Source organism: Anopheles coluzzii, chromosome 2 (assembly GCF_943734685.1).
Source record: "Anopheles coluzzii chromosome 2, AcolN3, whole genome shotgun sequence".
In the NCBI taxonomy this organism is placed as follows: Eukaryota; Metazoa; Arthropoda; class Insecta; order Diptera; family Culicidae; genus Anopheles; species Anopheles coluzzii.
In genome coordinates, this window is record NC_064670.1 from 29,903,211 (window position 1) to 29,926,236 (window position 23,026).

At 49.6% G+C, this 23,026-nt stretch overlaps 2 protein-coding genes across 2 annotated transcripts in view; one reads left to right on the forward strand and one right to left on the reverse strand.

Annotated features, from left to right (window-relative positions):
• LOC120948385 (transport and Golgi organization protein 2) overlaps nt 1-23,026 on the reverse strand; it is a 45,977-nt gene that overhangs the window by 19,854 nt on the left and 3,097 nt on the right. The gene's annotated exons all lie outside the window — the stretch shown is intronic.
• Nucleotides 4,314-22,153, forward strand: LOC120948383 (uncharacterized). The gene is made up of 4 exons (XM_040364641.2): nt 4,314-6,984; nt 19,139-19,790; nt 19,952-20,306; nt 20,401-22,153. The coding sequence occupies exons 1-4, from the start codon at nt 6,656-6,658 to the stop codon at nt 20,586-20,588; spliced, it is 1,524 nt and encodes a 507-aa protein (XP_040220575.2). The 5' UTR covers nt 4,314-6,655; the 3' UTR covers nt 20,589-22,153.

Below are 23,026 nucleotides of genomic sequence, written 5' to 3' on the forward strand. Positions count from 1 at the left end.
AATTGCTGCGATTCTTGTTGTTGTGCTTTGGTGATTGTGTTGGATTTAAAGTGCAATTCCGCCTTACCGTTTCGTGCGACAATGTAGCGGGAATGGGAACGGGAAATGCTTCGTGTCCCGATAGGATAGGGCCAAAATCCGGATAGAGTGGCAGTTTGGAGCCTGCTTTCCAAGGTCACTTTGTAGCTCGTTTGACAGTTTATGGTAGATTTTGTATTGGTTTTGTAGAAGGTGATTAATACAGGAGCTTTTTTCACACCGAATGCACTCATAAACGTTGAATTTAGTCACGCTTTAGGAAGTACGTCTTGAAGCATTTTTGCTGCTGGATTTATTCATAATTTTCTATGGGTTTTATAAGACACGAAGACAATTTTTTGGATTGGTAATTGCTGTCAAGGCCGGTCTCGTAGTACAGTCGTCAACTCGTACGACTTAACAACATGCCCGTCATGGGTTCAAGCCCCAAATAGACCGTGCCGCCATACGTAGGATTGACTATCCTGCTATGGGGGGAAATCAATTTGTCACTGAAAGCCAAACCCACAAGAGGTAAAGGCAGGCCTTGACCGACAATGGTTGTTGAGCCAAAGAAGAAGAAGAATTGCTGTCAATTAGGATAGAATATGAGTCATCGCAGTACATTTAATCTAATTTTATTATTAATCTATTCTTTCCATAGAACCCTCTATATGAAAGAACAAGAATTTAACCTTTTTTATAGTTTTTTCTTTGACCGAAAGCTCCACCTTTTTGACAGCTTTTTATGTAGTTGTGTAGTTGAAGTCGGTGTACAAATTCTTTTTGTTTTCAAATTGTAAATTGCACCCTCCGAACATTGGAGTTCTACAACTAAAATAAAAAAAAAAGTACAGTTATAGATCTGTTCCTTTAAAATCTGGTCACTTAGTACAGGCTGTAAAACAAGCCATTTTCAACATAGAAAAATGATTATGGCATCAAATGAAAGGTATTTCATTGATATTACATTGAAAAATATACAATAAATCATAAAATGTTGATGTACAGATAAATGCAACAATTTATCTAGCTTTTCTTTCCACTAGTATGCAATTTGTGAAGTCCCTTTAGTAGTTTTCCCTACCGTTTTTCAATTTTTGTTCAATTATTATCAAATCCTTTACTTTAGGCCAAAATTCAGGACAGTTATAATGATGTATTTAATTGCACCATTTTAACACATCCCTACTATAAAGATAGTCTGTTAGTTCTTTACTGAGCCACTATGATGCTTGATAGTAGGTGAAACTTATTCATTATGACATATTATTTATTTACATATAGGTACGTTCTCACAAGGCATATCCTTCTTCGCGAATCTTTCCCCTTCCACCAGATACAAGGGTCGAAAAAATAATCGCTAATATTTTTGCCAAAGTCTATGTAATACAGAGGTCCATTTTGGTCCACCATTTTCAAAGCTCGTTTTTGACAGTTCGATGTACAAGTTTACAAACATTTCCACACAACCAAACACTTTGTAGGGCCAATTGTGCATTTTCTGCATAAAACCTTGTGTAACTATACATTTCCTTCTCATGAACGTGGGATAAAGTAGTTTTTTTGCAGTAATTCATCACTTAAAAACGACCACAATCGGAAAACTAGCCTCTTAGTTTTGGACCTATTGAGATGCACATAATTTCGTCCTGATTTTGAGCACTAATATTGTTATAATCGATAATTACACTATAATTCTATCTTTTCTCGCTATTCGTAAACTTTTTAAGCAAAATAAATGAAAATTGTTATAAAAAATAGCAAAATGTGTCTGGATACACTGCATGTACAACAACTGAATCTTCACTGAATGCTGTGATGAAACTATTGAAGCTTTTCAATCTGTCAAAAATTTCCCACGCTTTTTTATCAAATGTTCTGGATGACTCGACCTCTGTATTACGTAGACTTCGATTTTTGCGTTCACACATCATACAATTGGATGTAATTATACTACACAATTATACTGATCTTAGCCTTTAGGCCGAGAAGCGATAACTGGATACAATTATCGTAATTTAACAAAATAATTCGTAAAACACTGGTTCTTGTTGTAAAAAATGCTTCTAATTGGTTCGTTATTCACCCAGCGATCCAGCATGGATTACTCGAAAACGAATAGCCACAGGCTGCTAGACTTCGCCTATCTCAGTGGAAATGTGTGTTTGACAGATATTTACAAGCATAATTTGCCTTGACTGAACACGGCTAATGAAAAGATGTGTTTGACAGATATTTTCAAGCAGAATATGCCGTGTGTGAATGCGGCTTATTTATTGATTTCTGAACAGGAAATTCTGATATAGCTGTACTTAGATTTATCCAGGAATTATTGTTTAAAAATGATTGAGTTTATTATTTTATTGCTAATGAAAGCCCGTGTTTTGAGCCTTCACCAGCCAATGATTTTTCATTACTTAAATTCGTTGCCAATTTGCTCAGCAAAAAAGTGTTTATATTTGTTGGAGACATTGGATCATGTTTTGTAAATATTTTTTGCCAGGCACCTCAATTTTCAATTTTTCATCACTGTAATGCTAACTTCAATAGCTAGTGAACACTAGCTCGCACATGTAAAAACTGTTGCAATATTCTATAGTGTGGTCCAATACCTTCAAACAACGATGTAAAAGTAGTCATTTAGCACCACTTTTAAAAATAAAACTAGGTGACCGAATTCTATCGGAACAGGTTTTTAGCTACGCCTTTTTGTATTTACCATAACGAATGGATCGAAAAAGCAGCTTATTTGAAAAGATGTTACTGTTTCGAATACGAAAGCATTTGGCTATAGACAGCTTGTCCTTATTTCTGGCCATTTTATTGTTGTATGTAGTAAGCTCTCATTAATTTTAACCCATTAATGCTTAAACAATGCTTGTACTATGGCTTTACATGAATTTTGGAACACGGATAATGGGGAGTAATGTTTTTTAAAAATATTTATCCCTCTTTAACTCTTCGCCTCGAGGGAGCTTTTACAATTCTTGGCCGACGCCTACGCCTCAGGGTAGTCGTCTGTGCATAAATAATGATTATTCTTAATGAACAAACGGCCAGCTTCGACGAACATGCGTCCATTTTTAAACCGATAATGAGATTGGAAACTTTCTACCAAAAGTCAGACATGCGTTGCTATTACTTAACAGTCGTAACAGTTTTATGTTTCGACCTGGCTCTTCATTAACGAAAATGTCCACCGAATCCCTCGCTCCCCTCCCCCGCGAGCAGGCAAAATGTTATCCGCCACGGGTTGACACACATTTGGAGGCCCAAGTGCCCAGTGCATGTAAAGCTACCAACCACCAGTCCAGAGAACCGTGAGCAATTGTTTGTCGGTGGTGGATCGAATGGTCGCATCCGTACGCTGACCCGAGAGCCCGAAAAGCACTCCGAGGGTCTCACATAATATCCACTCGCTGGAGGCCGGTGCCGAGCGGCTCTGCTGGGTGGCTCAGAACGCACTGTCTGAAGAGAGAGAGAGAGGAAAGTAGAGAGAAGGAAAAAAACGAGACCACGACGCAAGCGTTTAACGTGCGACGGTGCCACAGTTACCCAAAGACCTCGTGATCTTGTTCGCCTGCCGCCGCGGTCCAAGCAGGCCCGGCCGGTATAATAAACAGCTACGTGTTCTCGGGTCCTGCGTCGACGTACTCTGTGCGCTTTCTCGTTTTCCGCTCGCCCCGAAGAAAGGAGCACGGTTTTGTTGGTACGTGCAGGCGTCATTTGGTTGCCGCGCCGGTGCGCATTGCTGCTGCACCTTCTGCTGCCGTGCTGTAGGGCACGAGGAAATGAACCGTTGTTGAAATGTGTATGTAGGTATGTGTGTTCTTTTTTTCTTCTTCTCTCCGTTCGCTCTTCCCTTTCCTCACTGGGGCACATTAAACCGTTTTGGCACCCTGTTGTCGTCGTCGTCGTCGTCGTTGTTGTTGGTTGCTGCTGTACCCGTTGCGCATGGGAATGCTCTGAATGACGGTTGCTGTTGCTGCAAAGCCGTTCGAATTTTGTGCATTGGATTTGGACGCCCGAGAACGGACGGAACGCTGGGGCTGGCTATGGTACGGTGGGCTCGAGGTGGGTGATGCTTTTCGCACTGAGCCCGAAATTGTCGGCGCCTTTCGGCTGTAAACTGATGCAGCTCCGGCTGCGGCGGGCGTGTGCAATAAACAAAACTGCAACCAAGAATTGGGCCCCCAGAATCGTTCGACCGTCGCCGTTCGCTTTTGCGGGCGGGCGGACCATAAAAACATAAAACCTCGCCGGATGGCCCGGTCGTTCCGGCGGCTGCGCGACCCGACCGACCAAAATCAAACAAAAGGCCCACCTTTTACTCCCTTTAAAGTGTGATATCGAGAAGAAAAGAAAAAAAAAATACGTCACACCAACGCCAACGCGTGATCGATGCGCATTTATGGCCACGTTGTTGGTGCCTTTATTTTTGCATCCCAAGCTCGATACGAAGGCACACATCGCTTCGCCCCCCCCATCGCCTCCATCACAACACCGGAAAAGGGGTAGATTTATGTCTTATCTCACCGCCCCTTACAAACCACCACCGCTCGCCGCCCCACCGAAAGCTTTGCGTCACTTTTCGTGCCAGCGCCAGTTTTGCAGGCTCGAGATATCGAATATTCTCAACTCGAAAGAAAAATAATAAAAAAAACTTCAAATTTGTAGCTCACCACCCTGTCAAACTCCTTCCAACGAAACGAACAAAAAAAAAACCCCAAGATGAACGATCCACAAATAGCAACAGAACCCTCCCCCACCCCATGTCTAAACCCTCACAACTCCTCTAAAACATGCGCTGAGAACTCCGCAAAGCCCGCAAAGCCATCGCCGCACGATGGAGGTGCGCAATGGATCGCGATGCGTACGCGCAACCCCCTCGGGCGACAACACCGCAGCATCACCAGCTCCAAAGGATGTCCGGTAATTGGATGCGGAAAGAGGGTGTAGGAGCGTGTGTTTGTGTGTGTGTGAGAGAGAGAGAGAGAGGGTGGAAACACACACAAGCACAGATCACCCGCCCGCGAACACTGTCTGTGCCATACTGTAGCGCTACAAACACTGTTGAGAGGCGACGGCCCCGAGAGCGGGGTAATGGAGTAGTCGCTGAGCGCGAGCTTTTTGCTACGCGTGTGCCGTCTCGCTCGCTCGCTCGCAAAGCAAAAGGGGGATGGTGGTGGGGAGCACCACCGAAACTCTCCGTTATGTGTGGAGCGACAGCGTGTGTGCGCGAGGGTGCGCGCGAGCGCGCGCACCCCGTTAGTTCTCCTTGAGAGCGAGAGAAAGAGAGCGAGCCTATGTGAGTGTGTGCGCGCGCGCGCGCGATCTACGCGCAAAAGCTTATCGCTTACCCTTTTCCGCGCACCGCTTGCGCCGTTCACGCGCAAGGAGAACTAACCCCGCTAAAGGGGTTCGGTTCGTTGCCGGAGAAGACGCAACCCCCTCATACACCAGCCACCCCCCCTCACCCTTTCAGAGCAACTGCTTCGAATGTCCCAAAAAAAAAAAAGGTGTACGGACTCGTTCGCGATGTCAACTCGATGCCAGTACGAACGGCTGAACCCCGAATCCTACCTTTTGCCTAAAATCCGACACCCCAACAAGCAGCAGCAGCAGCCGAGCAGTAACAGCAGCCGAGCCAGCAGCAGCAGCAGCAGCAGCAGTGCCAATACCACATACACACACACACACATGCACGGAACGGGCTCGGACGCACACAGAGAGCCAGAAGCGCAAAGAGCGCAGAGCGGCGGCGGGGCCGGTCTCGTACCTTTTTGGACGGAAGGGTTGCCAACTCTCGCGTATTAATATCGTGGCGATGCGCACGAACGGCGTCAGTCGAGTTTTGCGGCGGGTTGAATCGGATCGGTGTCGCGGTGTCGCGCAAAGCGCTTACACACAGGTATCACAGACGCACACACCAGCACAGGCCAGCGCAGTGGTAGAGTGGTAGAGCAGCAGCGTGCAGCAAGCCAGAGACTCGCCCAGCCACGGCAGCCCTCCTGTCGGACGGCCAGCAGAGGAGGACGTGTTTTTTTTTTCCTACGAGACGGAGGCGCGGGGTTCGATCGGTGATCTGTGTCCGGCCAATTTTCCCTCCTAGCCGAGCATTCGTCGAGCGACGGCTGTGCGCGCGGTGTGTGTTTCATCGCAAAGTTGGAACTTTGGAGCCATTTGGTTTGGCGCTTCGGTCAAAGCGGTCCGAGCGGTAGAGTGACAAAGAAAAGCCCCATTTTCGTACCCCTCCTAGTGAAGTGTTGGGGTCCTTGTGTATGCGTGCGTGTGTGCAGTTGAGAAAGCGAGTGTGTTTTTCTATTTGTGGTGCATCGCCGTGCACGTGCTTTTCATACACGCCCCGGTGTGTTGGTGGTTTAGGGTGGCACGGCTGCGTGCTCTAGCCGTGCGAATTTCATTGCCGCGTTTGTCAGACTAGTATTGTATTAGGGAAAACTCTGTAACAGCAACAGTAGTAGGCTGTGCCGTGTGTCTGGAGCTCGCACTGGTGACTTATGTGCGACAGTTTTCGCTAGGGACAGTTTTGGAGGAACAGTATCGTAATTTGCCTCGGGAAGTGCCCCGTGGGCCAAACAAAGCAAGAGAACGCCCGAGTCCACGCCTAGCCAAGATGAGTGCCACACCGCCGGTCCATGTGCTGCAGGCGATACACGCGTTCGTCGCCAAGATGGGCATCCGGGAGCCGCGGCTGACCGTGTCGAGCGGTTCGCGCAACGGCGACAGCTACTCGGGCGACGTGTACCGGATCGTGATCGCGCCGGGCAGCCGGGACATTGAGGACTTCGAGAACAACAACAACACGAACAGCAGCAATCGGATGCACGGCGAACGGCCGGCCACCGTCGGCCACGGGCTGCCCATCAGAGCAACCACCACCACGGTCGATGCGAACGGCAACGAGGAGAAGGACGACGGCAACAACGGCCTGCTGAACGCAGAGTAAGTAGACAAACCGTGCCCCGGTGGTGGTCAGTGCAGTGCATGTGTACCGCTCGTTGGGCTGGATGGAGTGTTCCCCCATTCCCCCAAATTGTTTTTTTTTTTTTTTGTTGGGGGAAACAACGAACACAACACCACCTGCAGATAAAGTGGCATCAAATTCGGTAGAGGGAAGGTGTGCGATGCTTTCTTATCAATATTCACACACCCCGGGCCCGATGCGACAAATGTGTTTGGCTTTGCCCGCTGACATATTGATTGGTAACAAACTGTGCGTGTGTTTGTGTGTGTGTGTGTGTGGGAGTGTTGCAACAGTGTTTCAAGATTGGGTTTGACACCGTCTTTATCGAGCCCGTTGCTCAATGCCGACGCACTTAAACAACCACAGTAAACATTAAGCAAAACAAAAGATGCGCTCAATGGCTGCTTGCATTATTGGGCTGCAAATTACAATTGCAGGGTCAAAAAAGGGAAATGATTAGAGCCGCAACATTAGATCTGGCCCGCGAAACGATTTGCCTGATTTTTTTTAAAGATAGGAAGAAACTATTTGTATTAAAAGTTACTCAACAACTTTTAGCACGAAGTGTGCCTGACGTCGCACTTGTCCACCCTTGAGTATCGTAATATGGCTTGATGGACTATATCATTACTGGGGTTTTCCGATGTTATGATAATTTTGGTACACTTTCTTGACTCTTTCTTACGGGAATTCTTATTATTATTATTATTATTATTATTATTATTATTATTATTATTATTATCAAATTCATTCAAACCAGATTCTATTCATCTGCGGAATTGATGTCTACAACATCATTAAGTCATTAAATCATCATTAAATTTATCTTAGTTGAGTTAAAATCTTTTTTCCTTGTATTCGATAACCGGACGCAAAAGCTTTGCAAAGTCATTGCAAGCCGAACGCACAACTTCGTTGAAGTTTTATGGTGTTGTAGCTGAGTCCTGTCGGAAGCAAACACTTTTCACAAAAATATTTTAGCCCAGGGCTTTAAATGGCTTTTCATAATGAAAAACAATGGGAATTCTTATTTGATCGATATAGCTAGTCCAATCAACTCAGGCGATGAATTTCGATGATATCGCTTGACTGCTTGTATATCATGGAGCCGTTAAATGTTGGCATATCAAGAACATGCTCCATAATTCGATCATTTTGCTTGTTCAAAACTACCACCATAGCAAACAATTTTTTTATCCAAAAATAATAATGCTGTGACTAGCATGTGCTTTAAGCAGCAACTGAGATCTGACTACCGTACTACTTTTACAATTGGTTTTAATAATATGAATTACTAATCTTTAACCTTGCTTGGATAGCATTATTACACAAAAAACATCAATATCACCAATCGTATTGCTTGATAGCATTATCGAATTATTTGGTTTGAAATCTTTTATAATGCAATACTTTGAGTGCTAAATGAACTGGCCCGCGGCTCTTGATCATTTATAAAATTTGGCAATTTGAGGTAAAATCAAAAGTTTGCTGCGACCGCAGGGTTAGAGCGTTTGGCGGCAATTAAAGTTCTAAACATAAACGACAACACGTTTTATGGTAAACGACGAACCCCCCGCCACAGTACTGGAGATGATAATGCTATTTTCTTTTGTATGTGTTTTTGCTCTTTTTTCCTGTTTTTGTTGTTGTTTGTTGTTAAACCGTGCCCGCCCACTGTGTGTGTGCGCGCGTGTGTGTTTATCTGCACGTTACCTCTGCTTGTTTGTTTGATGGAGGCGCACAGTGGATTGTAGCCGGCCACAGTGCGTAAATGCATTGCAGAAGCCGCCCGCACTCTACCAAAACGTGGGTGCAAGCCCCAACCGGATGCAGATGATCAAACAGCACACAGCACAGCGAAGCGGGCGGGTTTGCTTGCTCGAAGGTAGTGGCGCGCATAGTTTACTCGGACAATGGTCATTGTCTACGCGACACTTCTAAGCGTAAGACGACGACCCTGCTGTTGGTTGATGATCATCATTCTCTAGTTGTGTGTGTGTGTGTGTGGTTGCTCAACCCAACGGGGAGGGCGATCGATTGACCCACATTTGTGACGGCGTGACTTTGAACTACATTTAAACGAAGCGCAGCACACACACACACACCTCTTTTGGTCCGGCTGCCGTCCCTCGGAGAGACTTGAGAATTCTAACTCAATTGAAGCTAATGTTTTCAGACCGGGACGGCTGTAATGTGGGACGGCGGTGGCAATGCAGTGCTGTCTTCTTTTATACATCTTCATTAAACACAATGATTACAGACAAATGGTTGTGCCAAAGACGCGGAAGGTTTGGGTTTTGGTTTGTCATTTTAATGCAACAGAAATGCATTTTTTGAGGGTTTTTTTTTTCTAAATGAAAGCTTTGCTTTGAATTTCCAAACCTCGCCACAGCAACTGGTGCATGCAACTTCATTCATGAGAAGGATGCCGCGCGCGCGTGAAATGCGATCCTCAGTCGTTCGCGAATCCCGCCCGGCTCGCCCCACCTGAAGCAAACCGTCCGGAAACCTTCTAGACTCCTGTTTTGTGGCCCTGTCCGCTTTGCGGTTTCGTTCTACCTGCGCTGTTGCTTGGTGGAATGGAATGTGGCAGAATTCACACCGAAAACCGTACGACGTAATTTGCAGACAAACACAAACACACACAGCGAGCCTGCAGCCACCGCCACTGGTAAGAGGGCTGGGGAGGGGGGAGAGAATGATCGGGAAGGGCCCAGCGTTGGGGTAAAGTTGTTTGCAAGCTCTGCTTCCTCCAGCATCAACCCCCCCGACAGCAGCACCGCGCGGACGGACCGGCGCCCGCTAAAGAACGCACACAGAACGACGGGAACGCGACTTATTAAAAAATACGCAAAACATAACATCCCCCCCCCCCCCCTGAGGTGGGGAGGGCCGGAAAGGGTAGAGACGGAAGAGGAGACAGTGGACAGTGGGGACCGGAAAGGCGTTCGGGGTTGGCGAGAAACCTGTTTTTCGGTTTTCCCTTTCGTTCCATTCAACTGGTCTTCTTGTTGTTCTACGTGCGTTCTCGCGAGAACGTTGTTGACTTGCCCGGGGCTGTCTGCGTGTGTGTGTGTGTGTGCGCGAGCGTTCGCGTTCTTGCGGCGCCCCGGTCGCCCACCTTGCACCACAACCGCCACAGCACCGCAAAAGCAAACCCACGGGGCTGGATGTTCTGGATTTCGAGCACGTTTCTAACTGAGAACCAACGCCAACGCTGCTGCTGGTGCTGCTTGTTGTTGTTGACTTTTAATGGCCACCCCAGTTCTCTCCCCTCCCTCTTCCTCCCTTTCCTAATGCTGTTCTGACGGCGTGCTCGCGGCGTGATCGTTATCGGTTTCGGGGTGGCCCCGCGGGTTTGCGAATACTGACCTTCATTCCGTTGACTGGCCGCACTGGGGGAGGGGCCACGGAGTAGCGGGTGTGTGTGTGTGTGAGTCACGGGCGGTGGAAGTCCGAGCAGGAATTTAAAGAATGTGTGCACCTCATCCCTCACACCGCAAACGAAGGAAGACGCGACCCTCACAAACACGCTCAAGAACGTGCGCGCGCGCGCGCCTACATTGCGCAAAGCGTGGAGCAGCACCACGCGGTGGAGATACAAATCGGAAGCGAAGCGAGTTTTTGGCTGCTGCAAAACAAAACAGCGTTCACTTTTACGAGGTAGGCCCAGTCGTGGAATTTGGTGAAAAAAGATCTCACTGAGTACAAACAGCCCACGGAAGAAGGGAAAAAAACAATGTTCCGACGTGTTTGATGATTGATGGATCACGCTACGGGCGCGCTGACACGTGGCGGGCGACTGGCGCCATCTCCTGTCCGGATAGCGTCGGGCAACAGATAGCAAGGGGCTCCAAAATAACAACAAGAACAAGCGCCCGATATTGGCCACCCCGCCATCCACCTCACCCTCCAAATAAGGAGAGGTCAGTAGACGATGCTGCCAAAAACGCAGCAACACCGTCTCCGCTGCAAGCACGCCCTTGCGCTGCGCGGGATGACAAATGGCACATGGTGTGCCGGGTGCCCTTGTCACCGACCCCAAACAGCACTTCGCGCGCGATCAATCTTTTTGGTGTGGTTTCGCTTTCAATGCCGCCCGTCGGCCCGAGAGGCCGTTGAACGCGGGCCTGCCGAAATGGGCAGGCGACGCTAAAAACACACACAACAGAGCATTAGCATAACAATGGGCTTTTAGCATCGGCATTGGATTGGAATGTGGGGGGGAGTGGGGAGGGGGGGAGGGTAGAGTGGGATGTTAGAATCTTGGAAGCACCGGTCACCGGGCGCATGTTTTGAAGTTCGGTGGCGCGTAATCAAGGTTAGGCAACGCCTTAGAATGAGGCGATGGGCGACTCGTTTAGTGGTCTTTACCGGCGCTAATGGTTTGACTGATCCTGAGTGGCAGGGCTAGGTGGTGGTTTACTCCTACGGAGGTTTCCTGTAGCGCTATTCCGCATCTAGGTTAGGGTTTGAAAACATTTTCAAACGATTTGTTTAAGTGTGGCTCTGTGCAAACAAATAGTGTGGACGCCTGTGAAGCAGAACAAAAACACACACACACACCAAAAAGCATACCTACTAATGCGGTCAGTTGGTCAAACGGGTGGAGGAATTGGCAGGGTCCAAACATTAGCCCCTTACCCCCTCCCCCCCCCTTCCGGATACGTCGAGAAATGTTTAAATATGTGCGCTGCGTTTGCTGAAAAGTGTTTTTCCTCACTGGTTTTTGGTTGGTTTGCTGTTGTATGCCCTCGTTTTCGCTTGCCACCCAAATTCTGTCCCATTTCGGCGACCCGTTCTATTGGGCAAAGCGTCGTCCGCTCTGTTGTTGCGATCTCTCTAGTGCGATGAACTCAAATTTAAATCTCCCACTCGACGCTGATCGCGATCGCGTTTGCCATCATTTTTCGCGTGCTGCGTTGGGTGCGCCCTTCGTGTGAACCCTGGAAACTGCAATCTCACACCAAGCACACACACACACACACACAAAGACAAGCCGACGGTACTGTACCCTTGCCCCGTCCCGCGCAAATGCAACACGCGGCCAGAGCGCATCTCGCGGCCCTTTTCTGGGACTCGATCTGCTGAGGCTGGCAAAACACACACACACACACACACAGGCGGCCAAGGGTGGCGGGTTTGCGGGCGCAGCAACCTCAGCTAACCGAAAGAAAGAAGCAGAACAGACAAAAAACCACACACACACACTCACACACACACAAGACACACAAATGACCACCGTCACAGGGGAACGCAGACGCGATCTTCTTCTTTCCGCTTTTTTAGGTACCGGAGAGAAGGGAGGGGATGGGGGGGGGGGGGAGCGTGTGTGTGCGGGGGCGTGTGTTTAAAGTTCGCCGAAGACGCGAGTGCGCCGTGGGGCGCATTTTGCAGATGGTTGCTTTTTCCCACAATTATCATCGTCGAGCCGCGTCTGGGGCGCTCCTCGGGTTCGACAAACGGCCGCGGCCCGGGTGCGCGCGCTCGCTCGCGCGCGCGTGTGTGTGTGCGGGAGGAGCAGCGGAAGGAAATGTAGACCAATAGACCAGATGGTGCGCGAGATCCTTTCCGGATCCCTCGCCAAAGCAGCAGCAGCAGCGGGAGTAGGAGGAGGAGGAGGAGGAGGAGGAAGGCCGCACACTTTCACCCGCGCCGATCGTGCCGACGACCCGGTGTCGAGCCTGCTGCCTGGATATGGGGTGCGGTAAAGCCTGTGCGGAAAGGGAATGGGGAGGGAGGGGGGGGGGGGGGAGAGGGGCTAATTGGAAGCCACCAGAGAAGGGCTGCACATGTGTTTGTGTGCCCAGAGCGAAGCGAAAAGGGAAAGAAAGGCGGAGGAATAAAAAAAAATAAAACTCGCCGATCAGATGCGGCCTCCCATTACCGCATACAGGCGCGGCTGCTGCTGCTGCTGCTGTTGGGTGCTGCTGGGCTGAGGGAATCCGCTGTGAACACCTCGAAAACTGCAGACGTTGACAAAAATCCTTCGTAAACACACCGGGAGAGGGGAGAGGGGCCAGGGGGGGGGGGGAAAGGGTTGAGAGGGTGAAAGGGGGAAGTGGTCTGAGAGATGATCAGGTTTCTCTCCCCACCCTCCCCCCCCCCTCTCCCGGTCGTCTTGTCGATTACGTTTGCGAACGCGCGACAGCGCGCGCCCAGGCCATTGACCGCGGGAGTTCATCGGTGAGGTTTCAGCTTTCGAACCGGAGTTTCTGTCTGCCTGTGTGTGTGTGTGTGTGTCTGTGTGTGTGTGTGACCGGAGCTGCCCTTGTTTCCTTCTATCTCCACGCAAGCACACGCGCTCGCGCTGCCAAGACCGTTAAGAGCAAATCCGGCGTGGTTGCTGGTGCTGGTGGGGTGCTGCTGCTGCCCTTTGGTAGTGATGGTGGTGGCGGCTGTGATGGGGTCCCAGTGTTGGGCGGCGGCAGTGTGGGCTTTTTTGTTCTTCTGTTCCGTTTGGTTTTGTTTCGCCCGTGTGACCCAGTCAGCTTTTTCATGCCTTTTTTGTTCTTCTTTCTTTTCGTTCGGTGTTTGGTATTCGGCGAGACTGTGTTTGGTCTTGTTGTTGGTTTGCGAGAAAGCACACTGAAGCACATTCGTCTCGCCGGTCCAGCCGCTCTCGCGCCCTGTGTGTGTGTGTGTGTGTGTGTGTGTGTGTGTGCGGGGCCGCTGATTAACTACATCTGTGCTTGTGGTGTGACGTTGCCATTTTCATCCGCAGGGCGTCGACGGGCGCCGTAGTGTGTCCCCGTACGGTAGGTCAGTGTTTGATGCTTCTTTGTTGCTGTTGTTGTTGTTGTTGTTGCTGTTGTTGTTGCTGCTGCGGTCCCCTGTTCTCCGGAAGGGACGTTGGACGCCCCCAGAGCGCCCCCAGAAAAGCAAAACAATTGCAGAGCAAAAACGGAGGAATGTTGGGAAGGAACGCGTGGGACGCGAGGGGGCTGGTAAATGAAGAGTTATGCGACGTAACAGTAACAATAACAAAAGAAAAACAAAAGCAAAAAAACAGTGCCAATGTGTACTACAAAAAGAAGAAGCAAAAAGAAAAACAAACAAACCAACCGCTTCGTTCTCACTCACACGGCCCTCCGCTGCTTTATTCAACAACGTCACGAGCAACTCCTCGTGGCCCTTTGGTGTGTGTGTGTGTGTGTGTGTGTGGATTTGTAATTGTTTATTTTAGCCCTTCTTTCCTCCTGCAAAAGCTCCTTCCTACCCCTTTGTTCCCCACATTCTTTCAAACCTTCTCGTTAAATGCCGAACGAGCAGGCGACGAACCCCGTAATGGTGTCAAATTTCGAGCCGGTCATCGAATTTTGGCATTTTTTTTTGTCGAGCAGGCGGTGAAAAGAATGTACCCCTTCCTGCCTTGCACTCGCTCATCCCCGTTCCCCGATCGATGCTTTGATTTCATCCCCCCCCCCCCCCCATTCCTTTTGCTGTTCGCAGCACGTGCTTAGTTGCGTGATTTTGGCTTCCACCACGGGAACGCCGTTTCGTACCCATCGTGCCGCTCGGAAACCGTCGAAAAGTGGCTGAATTATACGCCCGACAGACCCCCTCCCCCTGCTCCTCGCCATTCCCTTGGTTGCTTGGTTTCCTGTTACAAAACACAACCACCCGGCACGCACTTTGTTCCTGTCTCTTGGTTCCGTTCTCTCTACCGAGGGGAAAGCTTTGCCTCGATCACACACACACACGCACGTGATCGTGAGTTGGTGAAGGTTTTGGTACAGCAAAAACATCTGTACGGTGTGATAGTTCAAGTGATAAATTTCAAAACCATACACACTCACACAGATACACAGGCCCACGGCAATCGATTTGCTCGCCAACGCTTTTTCAAGGCGCGTTGTATCCACATTTCCGCATCCCAGCGCTGCGTTCTGCTTTCCCAGCTCTCAGTGCTCCCTGTGCCTGGGGGATGTTTGCAAAAGAAGAAAGTTTCGTTGCAACTGTAAACTGTTTTTGTTTGTGACACAAATACAAAGCGAGATGAATAATAATAAAAAGAAAGAAAAATCCTCGACAAACTGTAATCGAGCAAAGCCTGGGCGCACTCTTGAGCGGCACTGGTCGGTGAAAGGGTTCATCGTCTTTACCAGCTGCTGCTGCTGGTAATGTTGGCCGACCGTGATTGTACTGGGTGGCGTACGTGCATCAACACACCGCCGCCGCCCCCTAACCGGCCACACGATTGCGAGGTCGCAAAATAATCGTTTCCAAAATAAAACAAAAATCACCCAAAAAATGAACCGAAAAGGGGCAACAAAAGCGTTGATGCAAAAAAAAAAAACAAAATAAATAAAATATGTACCCATAAAATAAAGGTGAGTTTAAAAAAAACATACCCCCCCCCCCCCACCTCTCGCACACAACAAGCACGAGGGGGTAACGTCAACCGGCACTTTTTGAATGCAATATCAAGCGCGCGCGCTGGTGCAGCATAATACCAGCCCAGTAAGACTGGAAACTGACCACGAACAATCTGATCAACACACGCACTCACACACATACACGAACAGCAAGCAGAGGGTCGAGACTCACGATCGGCGGTGTCTCAGCTGTCCCTTTCCCAAAATTTTCAACCGCGGCCGGGCGCACGCTGTGTGTCTTAACCGAGCGCTCGTACGCCGCGTGATCGTGTTGTCGTCATCGGGCCGCGCGCCCCCCCCCCCCCCCCCCTCCCGGTCCGCAGTGCAATTTACGAGTCGGCGGCCGAAATTGCGTACGTGAGATCACTGACCTCAGGCTGGCTGGCTTTACCTGCCAGACCTGGTCGTCGTCTTCCGAACAGAGGGGTAGGGGGTTACTGTGGGGGAACCCACCGATGCCGTTCCAGTTTTGGGGTCCGATTCCTTTCCAATTCATATGGCGCGCGCGTAAGGTGGCGCACTTCTAAACGGGATGTAGAGGAACCCTTTCCCCCCTCTCACTCTCTCTCTCTCTTTCTTGCTATATTACACACCAGTAAAAGATGGGGTGGCGAGGGGCTGGTGTTGAGTTGTGAAAAGTTCACGAGAAATCTCGCGCTGGTGGCATCGACACAAGGGGAAAGGGGTTTTAATATTTAATGTTTTTTCCGAAAATTATGATTGTCGATTGTTTTGTGCGAAGGGCACGCAGAGAGAGCGCTTGTTGGTTTTTTTTGTATGCTAGAATTTCACAACATGCAAAAAATAAAAAGAGAATGTCGAAGGTTAGTGTATAGAGTGCTTTTTATTTTTATATTTTAATTTATATTTTAAAGTTTTAATTTATAATGCATAATGGTAGAGGAACCGTTTATTTCCTATTCGCAAAGCGTAACAGCAATTTCACTGTGCCAAAAAGGCTTTTTTGTTGTTGTAAAAAAAAACTCAACTCTTCAATGCGGAAGATAGGCCCCTTTCTGTGTTTCTCGAATTGAAATCAATTTGCATTCAATATATATGCAAAAAAGACACACGCACCATTCACGCACGTACGCAGCGGTTGCTAAGCTCAGCTCAAACTTTCGCCTTAAAGAAACGCACCAAAAATAAAACCATCACACACACACACACTCACGCACACATGATGCGAAAGCTGCCGCTCAGCTGAGAAGGAATGCATAACGGGGTGCGTGAGTAAATTTAACCGCTGGCTAAGACACCAGAAGAATCGGTGTGTGTGTGTGTGTCGAATACGATCGCGTTGCGGTGATGCCATTTCCCAAGCGAACAGCGGAAGTCAGGAAAGTGTGTGTGTGTGTGTTTAATAATGGGGAAAAAGTAGAAAGAGATCAAAATTAAACAGACGACGAACCCCCTAAACACAAATGTACACAGCCACACAAACGCGCACCGTGTGGTCCCTTTAAATGATTTGCGTGACGGGACAGGGAACGGGAGGCGGCAGGACGGATGCGCACATTATTTGGTCGCGCTAATCGGACGGTTCATCGGTTCAAACAAAGGCAAAAAAGAAAAGAAAACGCGGTTAGCAAATATCGCAGGCAAAAAGGCAGAGGCGGGGCTTGCATAATCGGCAACAAGCGAAAACCCCTTATTTGCGGTACAACAAATCGATGATCCCTCACCGCCAAACCAAATCCAAGCAACCGCCGGCCATCGATTTGTTTGTTTTTTTTCTTCCCTCCTTCCTTCCTGCCTTCCTTCCTTCCTTGGCGGAAAACATGAGCCGCGCGGCGCCCCCAAACGAGCCACGGTTTTCATGGCTTGCTTCGCGTGCGTGCACACGTGCGCGCCGCACACACGTTGGTTCCATATGGTTTTTTGTTATTGTTGTTGCTGTGCAAAACACAAAGTTCAGCAAAACGGCTTCCCATACCACCTTTCACCCTTTTTTTTTTGCTGTCCCTCTCCCTCCCCTTCACATCACCCTTGGTATGAGCAAACGTAACTGTTAGTAATCGGTATGTAAACAGTGTGAATGTGTCACCGTCGGCAGGTTTTCCGTATTTTCACACCTGTGTCAAGTGGTGGATTGATTTAGCGAGCGTCTATCCACAATAGAAAGAGAGAGAGAGAATGAAAGAGTGAGAGAAAGAGAGAGAGAGAGAAGAAGTGGAGGGACAGAGGGTGAGAAAAGATGCAAGGGAAGGAGCGCGATTGTGGGGCTGAAGTATGTTACGGACCTAGATCGTTGTATGTAGTAGATGAGTGAGTGTCTCTGGCTCTCTAGAGTCTTTGAAGAACGGACACACACACATTTGTACATACAGGCACACTTGTGCACACAAACACACTGGGCGGGTGGTGGGCAGATGTTGACTTTGCCACCCCATTTCGCTAAAGGGACACACAACGCTGAGCGTGACAAGTTTCACCAATTATGTCAGCCCTTTTCAGCGTGCGGGCCGGACCGCGATCGCGCGCCCGGCCCTGTGTTATGCAGTGGGCCTGACATTTTCTTGGGCCTGAGTCCCTCCCTCCCTTTCAACCCAACTGCCGAAGGTGCTAATGGTTATGATCAACATGGGGCACGGGGAAGGGGTACCACTTGCGAGTGTGTATATACTATTATTGTACGTTCCGCCACGGCCTGTACCCCGGCAGGCTGCATGAAGGGTGATGAAGAGTGATCATTTGCTAGTCCAATGCAGGAGGTGCTGTGTGTGCATTATGCGAAAACAAAACAAAAAAACACATACACTCCCACCGAAACAGTGTTTCCCTTTGTTTTGTGTGATCCCCGGGCCCAGCCGGAATCCGATCAATGGGCTTTTTGTGTTCGCGGAACCTCCAGTACGTGGAAAGTGACGCGAAGAATAAATAAACACGACAGTTTTAACAAAAGCAGCAATTTAGCAAAACAATATAATTCGCGCAGTTTTGTAACTGGTTTACGCTTATTACGTTGACTAGGTCATGATTGCGAGACAGAAAAAAAAACAAGGAATGATAAGCTCCCTTATATTTTAACCTTTCTGTTTTCTTCTTTTAACTTCTGAATGACAGTTCATTGCAAGCTCATTTCAGGCTCAATTATGGGGTCTTGGTTCAGTTGCACCTGAGCGTGTGTTGGTAAAACCCCGCGTGCTAATGAATATATTACGAGATCATCCCCGTTACGGGGGCATTTGCAGGATGATGATAACTAAGCTGATGCTAATGAGATACTTCTCTCTCGCTATCTCTCTCTCTCTCTTTCCCTCTTTTCGCTGTCTTTGTTTGCCACCCTTCGGTAGTACACTGCCCAGATGTGTTGCACACATCGCCGTGCAATGTGTGTTGGTGACAGTTGTGTTTGTAGAAAACGGGGTTCGGCCGTTGTAGAGAGCCGCGTAGGAGTTGTGATTTGAGTTATCTCGTACGTTCGATGTTATGCTTATTCGCTGTGGCGGCAGCGTTGCTATTCCTATTCCACTCCAAGGCGGTTTGGCACGCTGATAACTGGGAATGCACCCAGTTCCGATGGTGCAATTGCAAACTAGAAACACACACACACCCGTTCTAGATGTAGTATGCGCTGGAATGATTTAATTCCCCCCCCCCCCCCCCCCCTTCTACCCCGGGCAAAACACGTTCCCAATCCGTAATAAACAACTCATGCACTACCTCCTCTCCCCGCCCCCACCGCCCGTTCGCCCGCTCTTACTAACCAACCCTTCTTCTTGGCGAAACCGTTCCGTCCACCTTTTTGCAGGCTGATGTTTGCCGAGCTGCCGAAGCCGTTCAGCGTGATCGCGAAGGTGGCCCCGACCACGAGCCTGCGCCGCTCGCTCTACAACAGCTCCGCGCACTTCCAGCGCGAAAAGTACGTGTTCGACGTGGTGCTGCCGATGTTCGAGCGCTTCCAGCAGGCGCGCGGGCTGCGCACCGCCAAAAGCTTCGCGCACTACCCGAGCGTGATCGTGTCGGAGTGCTGCGAGGGCTTCGAGTACATTCTGCAGCGCGACCTGATGGCGCACGGGTACCGCAACTTTCCGCGCACGGAGCCGCTCGCGTACGAGGACGTGCTGCTGGTGCTGACCCACCTCGCCCAGTTCCACGCGATCTCGTTCGCGATGCAGCAGCAGGCACCGGACGCGTACGCCCAGATCGTGAGCGAGCTGCAGGAGACGATCTTTGTGCCGCCGCTGCACAGCTCGTTCGTCGACTTTCTGCAGCGCAAGGTGGACTACGCGATCGAGACGCTGCAGCGCAATCCGGCGGCGGGCGACGGGGCGGTCGCGGAGCGGCTGTGCCGGTTCCGGGACGAGTACGGGCAGGCGATGGTGGACTGCGTGCAGAACCGGGACGATACCGTCATCTGCCACGGGGACTGCTGGATCAGCAACATCCTGTACCGGCCGATGGTAAGTGGGGAAAGGGCGGGGGGAGGTGGGGGGGGGGGGGAGGTGGTGGGAGCAGGCAGGCAGGCAGGCAGGCAAGAAGGCAGGCACCCGAGGGGATACGAGACTGGTGGCACCGATTGTAACTTGTTTTTTTGCTTCTTTTCTTTCCTCTGCTCTTGTAGCCGGCCCAGCGTAACGGTACCGACGATGGGCACAACAACAACAACAACAACAACAACAATGGCTTCAACAACCATCAGCACAACCACCACCACCACCACCACAGCCAGAATGCCAAAGAGCTCAAGTTTCTCGACTGGCAGGTGGCCCGGTGTGCCACGCCCGCCATCGACCTGTCCTACTTTATCTTCTGCTGCACGGACAGCGAGCTGCGCGAGCGGCTGCCCGAGCTGCTGCGCAAGTACCACAGCGCGCTGGTGCGCCGCATGGACGAGCTCGGCACGGTGAACGGGCGGGAGCTGTTCCCCTTCGAGCGGCTCCAAATGCACATGAAGAAGTACGCCCGGTTCGGTTTCGGTAGGTACAGCGTTCGGCCGTAGAGCGCAGACGAGTCTCACGCGTTCTTTGGGCCTTCGATCGATTACTAATCCCCCCTTCCCATACACAACAGGCATGGCACTGATGACGCTCCATTCGACGTGCTGCGTGGAGAAGGATCTGCCGAACGTGTCGGCCGCGCTCGAGACGACGGAGCTGGTCGACATCGACGAGCTCGCCAAGGATATGCTGTACAACCCGGCTTACATTAAGCGGATGTCGGGCGTTTGCCGCGACATGGTACGGTTCGGTTACCTGTAACCACGGCAGGGTGTGTGTGTGTGTGCCATCTGGACAGCCAGCAATCTCGCATTCTCTTCCCATTCCCACTGTCGTTCTTTCTCTCTTCACGCGCCCGCGCTCTCTCTCTCTCTCTCTCTCTCTCTTCCTGTGCGAAAGTGGTTCGCGGGACAAACGGCCCGCCATGGCCGCCACGAATTGGAGCAGCCAAGTTTTATTTCTTTTTTTTTTTGCGGCCCCTGTCTAAGGGATAGTTAAGGTAGTACTTAAGGCTAAGCTAGACCCATTTCGTGCGTTGTGTTTTATCCTATGCAGTATTTTACCGATTAACCTGCGGCTTTGCGTTGCGCACATATTACCACAATACCAATCAGCGCCAGGCCATCGCCACAAATGAACCTGCAGTTCGAACAAAACAAATTCTTCACCACTACAGTATTGGGCTCGCGCGGTGGGTCTTTTTATAATAGAGCAGCCATGGGGAGGCAGCAGGGAAGATCGCAATTGCCAGTGCGGCGTATGTGTGTAACGGTGCGAATAGGGAAGCAAAGCACCGGAGCACCACGACATGACGAGCGAGTACCGGACAGGGGACGGGACGACGCGCGAGAAGGCTAAGAGCTAAGTTACCAATTAGGCAAAAAGGAGCGCGCGCAACTACTACTGCACACTGAAACATTACGAATCGTAATTTGAAATTATTTCACAATCATCACATTTTAGTGATTGGCACAAAGATATTAGGCAGCGTTTAGCAGGTAAGCAGGACGGCCCACCAGTCCACCGCCCAGTAGTGGTGGTGGTGCCGGTGGTGTCGGTGGTACAATTTTAATACAGGTCTGTGCGTGTGTGTGAATGTATGTGTGTGTGAGAGAGAGAGTGAGAGAGAGAGAGAGTGTGTGAGAGAGAGAGAGAGAGAGAGAGAGAGAGAGAGAGAGAGAGAGAGAGTAAGTTAGGTGTTTAGGCGGTTAGTGGAGTTACCCATACCTGCAAGTACAGTTTGCATGAGTTTGGCTGGCAGCATATGGATACTGTAGTTTGATGTTGTCGAAAGCGCGCGCCGCGTGTGTCAAAATCGCTTGTGCACAGCAGGCGCGCGGTGGGTGGCACGGGCACGTCAGTTACGATGCTTTAAGTTGCGCGAGAAGAACAAACGTGTGGAGCAAAACCCGGATACCACTAGAACACTACGCCCCAGAAGAAGAAGAAAAAAACCCTAACACATCCATCGCAACCGACCAACCAACCAACCGGTAACGCCCATGTATTCAAAATTCCAAAAAAGGAAACAAAAAACAAACAAACAAACAAACAAACTGCATTTTGCAAACAAAAAACTGTCTGACGTTCCTTTAATCATAGCTTTACCATTCGGGTGGTTTTTTTGTTGTTGTTGTTAAACGTATATTTATTCGCAAAGCATAAGCAAAAATAGGCACAACTCAGGTAGTTTGTAGAGATAAATCGTTAAGGTTTTGCTTACTTAGGCATACGTAAGCTCGTTACACATCGTCTCCCACGACGAAGTGGCCGCCAATCTGTAATGATGCTATCAATAAAAATCGATACACTATGTACAAAATGAACATTGTTTTTTTTTACTTTTTCGCCAATGCAAAGCAAGAGATTTCCCTGCGGCAGATCTTGGAGATGATGGCAGAAGACAGACACGACACGCCACCATCTGTTCATTGACTTCAAAGCTGCAAATGATAGCATAGCCAGCGTAAAACTATGCGACGCTATGAGCTCATTTGGAATCCCGGCCAAACTGATAAGGCTAGCTAGAATGACTATGACCTACATCACATGCCAGGTGAGGGTGGATGGAAATCTCTCAGGATCTTATGCTACCACCAAAAGGTATTCGCCAGAGGGACGGGTTTGCCTGTCTCCTATTCAACTTGGCGCTGGAGGGGTCGTCCATCCGCGACTCGAGGGTGGAAACTACGGGAACCATCTTCTATAAGTCAACTCAGATCCTGGCATACGCTGATGATGAGACATCATTGGCCTGCGGCTCTCCTATGTAGCAGAAGCCTACCAAGGGATCGAACAGGCGGCAGAGAACCTTGGATTGCAGATAAACGAGGCACAGACCAAACTGATGGTGGCAACATCAGCGGCCCTACCAATAAATAATCCAAATCTACGTAGGCATCACGTACAGATAGGCGAACGCACGTTTGAAGTTGTCACAGAATTCACCTATCTTGGGTCAAAGGTCAGCAACGACAGTAGAATATTAGTTGAGTTGCGCGTAAGGATGCTGGCTGCCAACCGGTCATTCTACAGCCTGAAAAATCAGTTCACCTCAAAGAATCTGTCGCGACGGACGAAACTGGGACTATATAGTACCTATATAGTTCCGGTACTCACATACGCCTCTGAGGCATGGACACTGTCCAAATCTGACGAAACCCTCTTAGCCGCGTTAGAGAGGTAGAAGATGCTCAGAA

Excerpts from the sequence above, each read along its gene's own strand:
- LOC120948383 (XM_040364641.2), top strand. The coding sequence starts at position 6,656 with ATGAGTGCCACACCGCCGGTCCATGTGCTGCAGGCGATACACGCGTTC. Across the intron at positions 6,985-19,138 it reads AACGGCCTGCTGAACGCAGA|GCTGATGTTTGCCGAGCTGC; the intron begins GTAAGTAGACAA and ends ACCTTTTTGCAG. Across the intron at positions 19,791-19,951 it reads ACATCCTGTACCGGCCGATG|CCGGCCCAGCGTAACGGTAC; the intron begins GTAAGTGGGGAA and ends CTGCTCTTGTAG.